The 8928-nt window shown below is 37.0% G+C and overlaps 1 protein-coding gene across 3 annotated transcripts in view; it reads left to right on the top strand.

Annotated features, from left to right (window-relative positions):
- The first annotated feature begins 104 nt into the window (after positions 1 to 104).
- Positions 105 to 8928, top strand: part of thoc2 (THO complex 2) — a 33074-nt gene continuing 24250 nt past the window's right edge. For 2 of the 3 annotated variants that reach the window (XM_042499698.1, XM_042499697.1), the window contains exons 1-10: positions 116 to 377; positions 3453 to 3508; positions 4445 to 4536; positions 5409 to 5460; positions 5628 to 5698; positions 5915 to 6036; positions 6130 to 6263; positions 6827 to 6987; positions 7895 to 7987; positions 8255 to 8410. In XM_042499698.1, coding sequence (XP_042355632.1) covers positions 313 to 377; positions 3453 to 3508; positions 4445 to 4536; positions 5409 to 5460; positions 5628 to 5698; positions 5915 to 6036; positions 6130 to 6263; positions 6827 to 6987; positions 7895 to 7987; positions 8255 to 8410 — 1002 coding nt within the window. In that variant the 5' untranslated portion in view covers positions 116 to 312. Of the gene's footprint in view, positions 378 to 3452; positions 3509 to 4444; positions 4537 to 5408; positions 5461 to 5627; positions 5699 to 5914; positions 6037 to 6129; positions 6264 to 6826; positions 6988 to 7894; positions 7988 to 8254; positions 8411 to 8928 lie in introns of all 3 variants that reach the window. The other variant, XR_006106466.1, reaches the window with a different exon arrangement.

The raw sequence follows: 8928 nt of genomic DNA, 5'->3' as shown, positions 1-8928 counted from the left end.
GACTGTTGAAACCATGGCTGTAACGTTAAATATATAAAGTTGTTTTTTTCCATTTAAATTCCAGAAGTAGTGTTTGTTCGCAATTCTATCATTTAAGGAAAATCAAACGTATTTTAACATTTGGATCAAACTGAGCTTGGTGCATCCAGAAGGTGCCATTTCCAGTCAGTACACAAAGTTCCGTGGTAACAAAGCTCTGAGACTCAGCCCTCAGTGTCCCACCATGCAACAGTGAGCTAGCAGAAGCTAACCACCACATTTGACCCTGTGTGTGCCATGATGAATTAGACATCCGGGCTGTGTGTATGGAAGATGGCGACACTTATCCTCCCTGGTGAATGGATCAAAAACTGGGAAAAATCAGGAAAACACGAGTTGTGAGTATCTCTCAACTTCAACACGGTGTCAGAAGTTGCAGTAGTTTATCAGTAAGCTAACTACATTAAAAAACGTTGCAATTTGAGGCCAGGCTTTCAAGTGTGTTAGCTAGAGCTAACATTAGCGGTAACGTTAGCAGGCTAAAAAAAGACATTTTCACTGGCCTGCTAACATTATTCAACGCAGCTATTTGAGAAATTAAGCAAGTTTTTCAAACAGTTACTTACTTACCGTAAATACAGTCGAGTTACCCCGTTTCATGGACTGGAGTTGTTATCTAAATTCGCCTAGCTAACGTTACCTGCATGCTAGCGATTTGGCATTAGCTTACGCTCCTACAAAACCATTCCTTCATTTGTAAACACGGGTGGCTCTTCAAGCTAAGCTAGTTAGCATCCATGTAGCTAACTCCTAGGCTGCATCGTTACAGTTTTAGCCTCGTAACTGAAGTGGATTTGTTGCCAAAATTCAGATAGTTAGCTAGCCAACTTAATATGCCGACAGACAATCGACGAGCACTTTGCAAAAAAATCTAGCCAACCAGCTTATTGTAACGTTAACAGTGAGGTTAATAGTCAAGTGGAGGGAAACGTCTGCTCTTGACATAACGTTATAGCAAGCTAACTAGCTGTAACATCACCTAACGTATCTGTGATATTTGTGAATTTTAGACCCTTTATTGCTACGGTACAGCAGCTTGAAAAATACTTGACATTTCAAGAAGTTGTTTGATAAATGTCTTAAAAAATAAAGCATCTTTGGTAAGGAGGCTGTAACGGTGTTAAGGTTAATGTAGGGCTGACGCTTTAACTTTTAAGCTAATGTTAACTTGTAACTATATATTTGCGTAACCCATCAGTTACCTATAGATGACTGATAGACAATGATGTATTGCTCGATACAGAATTATGCACTCGGCGCTAACCGACAATACTTGGACAGCTAGCATCAACTTTATCGGTGAACCGTCAAACCCACTAACCATAGGCACCACTATACAAGATCGCCTTTACAACATCTGGAAATCAAAACCTAGAGCAGAGTATGTAGGCTGGCTTTATTCATCTACCATAATGGAAACAGTACGTGAAGTTTTGACTAATTTTCTTGAGCGCAGCCATCACGGACAGGCGTTGACACAATAGGCTCCTCCACCGTGCTAGCTCTTAGAAGTGGTTTTAGGCCTTGCATATTTAAGTAAGGCCTGCACTGAGATGGTCCAACTCATACTACTCCATTATTAGTCTTTTACATAAAGCTTATGTGTGACAGCACTTTTTTTTCTTTCTTTCTTTTTTTTTATAAGAAGCATATTATTCCCCATCAGCATATATGTGAATCTGGTACACAATCTTAGCTGCTGTGTAAAGCTGAAATGAAGCAGCCTCAGGCTCATAAAATGTTGAATAAATGCTATGTTAATATTCTGTTGAAGAAATACTTGTATCACTTCACACAAAAAATATACCAGATTATTGAGTGTGTCTGTTTGGGCAGCACAGTGGTAAATACATCCTAACGTTGGAGGATTTAAGGCCCTACAGACTCCCTGTCACTTAAAGGATGCTATCCTGTGCAGTAAAATCACTATGGTGGGCAGTTACTAAAAAGACGTTATCTACGTGCTGATAGGCAAAGGTTCACATTGTTATTACATAACATCTGTTTTCCAAGTTAAATAATGGCGGTTTCAGAAATTCTATACTAACATGTGATTTAGTATGCTTTTTCAAGTGAATTACTACAGTATGCAAACACTGGACACTATGCAAGCATTAATATCCCACAATGCCATGCTTTAGTGAAGACAACATTTATAACAACAGCAACCAAACAGCTCTTTAACATCAATAAGTATTATATACTTCTGTAGAGGTGAATAACTTCGGTCATGAGTCTACTATCCAATGTGCAAATTCAGAAAATGTGAAGTATTGTGGTAGGAGCACGCTTACAGATGGATGACATATCACATGATTCTTGAGTTGTTTGATGGATACAGTGTGGTTTAGTCTTTCTTTTAGCTGTGCTAGTGACATGGCTCCAGGGATGTTGGTCATCAATCCTGTAATGCAGACTGAAATATCTCAAAAACAATGTGGATGGTGGGTCAGGAATTTTGGCACACACATAACATTATAAATGCTCAACATCAGCTTGTTAGCATACTGATGTTAGCATTTAGCTAATTTAAGTGTTATTTGGAGAAGAAGATGCTTGTGACATATTGTTACACAATGAGTTTGTCTGTGTGTAGCCTTTTAATAACAGCTGAAGCAACATTACTCCTTAACATGTGATGAAAAACCAAAAACTTGAGGGGCTCATCGTGTTTGCAGTTGCTGGTAGCGTTGAAGTTAGTGTGTGATTTCGGACGCAATAAGTATCTGATCGCGACAAACTGTCTAACATTATTAACATTATTGTGGACACTGATTAAATTTCTTCTGTGCTGTACTTTTTGCTTGAAAATGCGAAAATGTCCTGTCAGCCTCACATGAATATCAACCATGCTATGTTTGCCTTCAGGGCTCAGACACACCACTGTCACTTTCGTGCTATTGAGCATCTCTGACTGATGCGTGTACAATAGGCCTAGTTTCGCAGTGCGTCTAGCACCGTACATTTGAACAGAAAACACAAATGGATCTGATTGGTCTGCCTTTGCATGTGCTGGTTTCTGGAGGCCATTTGAGCTGTCAGTGAGGACTGCTCTGATTTAGGTTTTTGGTTTTGTCAGCTTCCAGATTACGAAAATGTTTCTAGGGAGTGTTGAAATATAAGTAATTTCTCCTCTAAAATGCTCATTTAATGTAGTATACTGTAGATTGTGTATGGAGTTGACAGTAATAAATGCATAAGTAACCCATATCTTACATGGATGTTGGTGTGCAGGTAATTGTAACTATTGAGGCCACTGTGTTTGCATTGTTTGCATGAGTGGAAACATTTTTAATAAGCTGTGTAAAGCAAAGTGACTGTATATATGTTAAATATAAGCATTTTTAAAGGCTAGATTGTCCAGCAGATCGAACAGTCTAACTGACCAGAATTTTGTTGCTTTATTTTTTTAGTGCACAACTCTGCAAAGAACTTACAGAAAAAACAGATCATGGAAGTGAGATTAAAGGTAAGTTGAGAATGATCTCAATTCTGTTAAACACCCGTTTGATTGTTGTTTGTATGAATGTAATGTTTATAAATCCCATTATCACAAAACACGATTTGCCTCAGAGGGCTTTACAGCATACGACATCCCTCTTGTGAAGATATTAATTTGGCAGACAGTTAAATATAATTTCATGACAGTTAAATTTAGTGATAATTTTATTATGCTCAGTGAAAAAAACATCAGTTAAAGAGATAAATGTTCACAGTCATCCACAACATGCTGTTTTTGGTTGTGACAGAGGGAAATGACGAAGCATTTAGCACCACAACTAAGCACATGTAAATCTTGAAGAAATCTCTTTTTAACAGTATCCTCTTCAGTTAAGTAATTATTCATTTCAGTGAGGAATGCCACTGAAAGACCTGGTAACTTGGCTGTTTTTCCTTTGTCATTGTTAACACATAACACATTTGTCCCTCTCCAGCTACTGAAAATACTGCCACATGGCAAATAGCTTTTTATGACAGGTTTCAGTCAAGCTGTGACTTGCAGGTAGCCACACCAGTGTGTTTGCTTCATCATGATTTCTTTATTGATGTTAATAGTAAACTTGAGTGTAAATGAAAGCTGAGATGTTTTGAATAAATGCTCAAAACACAGACATGCACATGCATTATTTTTTTTTGTTTAGCAGTAGTTAGAATTATCCATTTAACTTTTGGTGGTGGAATTCTTCGTAGTGCAGATTTGTCTGATAAAGCACAGTGTCTCAATCCTATAAAGAATATTTGACTAGACTTGCAAAGAGGAATGGAGAAAAACTGTAGCCTCTTGTTGTGCAAAGCTAACACTGCCCTATCCACTTCTGTGTTGTCCCAGCATTTAATATCAAAGTCTTTTCCTCTAAGTTGTCATTTCAGTTTAAGATGGGCTCTGTCTTGTTTACCCCTGCAGATATACAGGCCGCCTTATACGAGCTCTGCTGGCAAGTTATACAGGGGAACCTGAAGTTGGATCTCGTCACCAGCGTCCTCGGGGACATGATGGTACAAGTCCTTTTTTTTTTTTTTTTTTTGCAGCTTGAGGGTTAAACCAATATTAAACACAGAAGTGTCTACACTTCGGTTCATATCGTGGTTTAGGAGTCACAGTTTGGAGCGAGTTATGTACAGTAGGAAAATGATGCCAATGCATAAGGATACAGTTCTTTCTATTTATTTTTATAATCATCTTCCTGGGGGCCAAGGTAACACTAAACCCATTGGCAAATTTGGTTAACTATTTCCATCATAAAAATAAGGAACATTTCTGTATGACACTGTAAGAACACTAAACAGTTTCCCAAAAGGAAACAGGTGAAGAAAAGGCTATAAAAGTGGAAATTGAAAAATACTAAAAAAAATACATAGAATAATTTAAAATAAAACAGTTGCATTAGGAGTGTTTCAGTTAGTTAGATGTTAGCTATTTTTTTAGATATTCAAGACACCCAAACGTTCATCATGGCGGTGATCGGTACATCTGGGTGATGCCGTCGATTTGTGTTCCCACAGGTGGTCTTCTAGCTCATAGTTTAATTGACTCGCATGCTAATGTACTGGTACTGACCTCAGCATACGGTTCTAACCTCAGCATACAGCTAAAACTTCACAGACAAAACTTGCAAACTTTGGGTACACATAAAGTGCATCAACATACAATTTTTTTTGTGATCAGTGCTCCAGACTGTGACCGCCATGCCATTTAGGTTCAGCACAGATACATGAAATGTTACAGCCCTAGTCTACACTGTGCGTTTAAAGAGACTAAGCTTTTATTGCTTGTTTTCATTATTCCTTTTGTCTGCACAGATTATTTTTTTTGTGGCACATGGGTTCAGAATTTGTGGAAATTTTCAGTAAACTTTTATTTCTTTCAGGAACTCCGAGATGACATGCCATCAATTTTAGCAGATGTGTTCAGTATACTAGGTAAGTTTGGGTTTTGTTGTAAACTTTGATTTGTTGTATGTGAAGTACTGCATTAAAAGTAACTTAAGTATAGCATGCAATATTATGATAGCTTTTAATGGTTATAAAATAATAAACAAATTGAACATTTGTACGGCCATAATGTTTTTAAATGATATTTTTCACAGATTTAGAGACTGGTGCGCTGGAAGAAAAACACAAGCGTGACCATTACACACAACTGGTGGGAGCATGTTTGGTAAGCATACTATTGCATTAACTGTTGCAGCACTGTCATACCCAAAAATGTTCATTGTCCTGGGTTTAATTGGTATATAGAACTTTGCACAAAGTTTATAGTGCTTTCTATTAGTGTTAAATGTAATTGCTGATTTTGGTACACAGGTCTATAATGAACTGCAACAAATAAATTAACTAAAATTACTTATAAATTAAGTTAAAATCTTTATTCCAGTTCTTTGTTCCGGAGGCCATCCTGAAAGAGAGACTGGATCCAGAAACCCTCGAATCACTTGGTCTTATAAAACAAGCCCATCAGTTCAATCAGAAGATTGTTAAAATCAAGACTAAACTATTGTAAGTAGAGTGCACAATTTAGTCGATATGTAGACATACATGAATATAAAAGTTGTTTTTCATTTTATTAACCTTTTTTCTTTTCTTTCTCAGTTACAAGCAACAGAAGTTTAACTTGCTAAGGGAGGAGAATGAGGGCTACGCCAAACTAATCACTGAGCTTGGTCAAGACCTCTCAGGCAACATCACCAGCCACCTTGTCCTGGAGAGCATCAAATCCCTCATAGGTACCAAGATAAGTCTTTTTTAGGGTGACTGCATTGAACGATGATGTCTTAAGCTACAGTCTTGGGAATCCTGCATCTGCAGTCTTGTTTAATGCTTACCATGTTTTTGTAAATTGAGAATAATGGATTAGATGAGTTTTAGGATTTATAAAGGAGATTGTTTCACTGACCTGATTTGATCTTTACCCTATTTGGACACTTGTTAGATCCAGCTTTGACTCTTGTGATGCTCTTTATACAGGATTTTTGCTTGGCCAAATACCCAGATATCTGTCCCCATATGCCTGCCTGTCTTTTGACACCAACTGCTGCTAGTCTTACTCGGAGCTAGAGTTGGCAGGACTTTGGCCGCAAAAGCACAGAGGCTTTAGAATAAGCTGTTCTCATTAACTGACTTCCTTCCTTGTTTAAATAATGACATTTTTCATTATTTTGTTTGGTCTCAAATTAACCATTATATTTTATTTTTTAAGACCCTTGTAACTCTTTCTTTTAAGTGCTGTACTTGTGTTTACATAATCTGTTTTTACTGAATTGCATCTTCCTGTTTTTTCTGCGCACAGGATGTTTTAATCTGGACCCTAATCGTGTTTTGGACATAATCCTGGAGGTGTATCAGAGTCGATCTGACCAAGATGAGTTCTTCCTGTCTCTCATCAAGTCATACATGTGTGAGCCACTCACCCTTTGCCACATCCTGGGCTTTAAGTTCAAATTCTACCAGGTGGGAATCACAAGCTTGAGTCATTCAAAAGTACTAAAAGCAAGTGTGTGTCCGGTGTGTGTTTGTAAGAGCTATTTTTAAACAAGCTCGTTGCCACATATTTTAAATAGCAGAACATAAATAATCCCTAACTGTAATTATAGCATAACGTATTTAATTTGTTACTTTTTATTTGATTTTTTCGTGCACTGAGCAGCTTGTTCAGCAGCAGACTGCTGCACCCACAGTGCAAGAGGGAACACTACTGCAGGTCCTTCATCCCATCAGCTGTCAGACTCTTTAACAGCACGACTTAATGTAGCCCTGTTGTGTCTGCTGTATTACTCATTCATTCCCTACCTCGTGCAATACTGTATATTTACACTGTTTTTTTATCTCTATGCAATATTTATTCCACACTGTGTATCTCACTGTAAAAATCTTCGCTGCTAATATTCTGTGCAATCTGTAAATGTAATCATAGTTTACATTGCTCACATGGCTTAGTATTTATATTGCTTAGTATTTTTAATGTGTATTTTACAACTCTGTGCACAATTATCCTGTGCAGTGATCAGTATGTATATGCCCAGATATCCATATCTCTCTCATATATATATATACACACACACACACACACACACAACTGAACGGTATATGTACTGTAAATAGTCCTGTGTGTATAGTCCTGCCCATTTAGTACTTCATATTTTATATTTTGTTATATTTGTATATTTTTAAATTCTGTTAGGTATATGCACATTTTCTATTTTTTAGCTTAATTTTATAAGTATCCTCCTGTCACTTTCTCCTTCCTATCTGTACTGCTTGAGCTGCTGTGATGAGTGAATTTCCCTGGTGTGGGATCAATAAAGTTTTATCTTATCTTGAAGATAAAAATGTTTTTTATCATGTTTTTTTTTTCCAGGAGCCCAATGAGGAAACGCCCAAGTCACTTTATCACATTGCTGCTGCTCTGCTTCATCATAACCTGATAGAGCTGGAAGATCTCTACGTACATGTAAGGAAAAGAAAAGCTTGAGTCCAGCTACACATTAGTAATAAGACATCACCAATCAGTTAACATATGTCATTCAGAATCAGGGCTCAAAGATGTAATGTCTTCCAGATGATTTTGTGTGACAGATATTTTCATTTTATTTTAACAGACCTTTGTTTCAAATACAAAATGTAATGTTATTGCACCTAAATAAAATATACAGCTACTGTAGAAGTATTTGCCACTAGAGTTAAAACTCAGCCCTCTGTTTCCTGTCTGTTATTCCAGCTTATGCCAGTAGATGCCACCATCGTAGAGGAACACAAACGAGATATCTCAGAGGCCAAGCAGATAGCTCGCAAGCTGGTCATGGTCGTGTTGCCATCAGAGAAAAGTGAAGACAAAGACAAGGAGAAGGATAAAGAGGAGGAGAAGAATGAGAAGGTAACAAAACATTTATAAATACAGCGCTGCTCTGACATATGTTTATTTTATTTTCCTTTTTCTCAACGATATCACTTTGATTATATAATAATATCATGCATTGAGTGTGACATGCTAAAAGTTAGCATGTTTTGTTGCTTTGTTTTTGTCTATTTTGTATAATATGAAGTCAAGTTAACCCATATAGGAACTCTGGGAGTCACATTAGTACACTAACATTTTCCCCCAAAATAAGATAAAGGATGATTTTTTTTTTTTTTTTACTATTCAGCCGTAACTCAGATGTTATGAAAAGCTACTAGGCAGGGTCAGGACAGACCTACAGCAATCAACTTGAATTCAAATGACATGTGAATTGTGCCATTTACATTTTTCTGTCTAAATTGTTTCACATACTACATTATGATTTACTCTAGATAATGTGTCATGTTTTCAGCCTTCAAAAATTTTGATAATAATGTATAGATAGGAATGGTTTAAAACAAAACATCATTTTGGAGCCTGATAGCAGCTGTACT

The sequence above is a fragment of the Plectropomus leopardus genome, chromosome 13 (assembly GCF_008729295.1).
Source record: "Plectropomus leopardus isolate mb chromosome 13, YSFRI_Pleo_2.0, whole genome shotgun sequence".
NCBI classification, from domain to species: domain Eukaryota; kingdom Metazoa; phylum Chordata; class Actinopteri; order Perciformes; family Serranidae; genus Plectropomus; species Plectropomus leopardus.
Note: the sequence above shows the minus strand (reverse complement) of the source record. Positions and strands in the feature narration are given on the sequence as shown.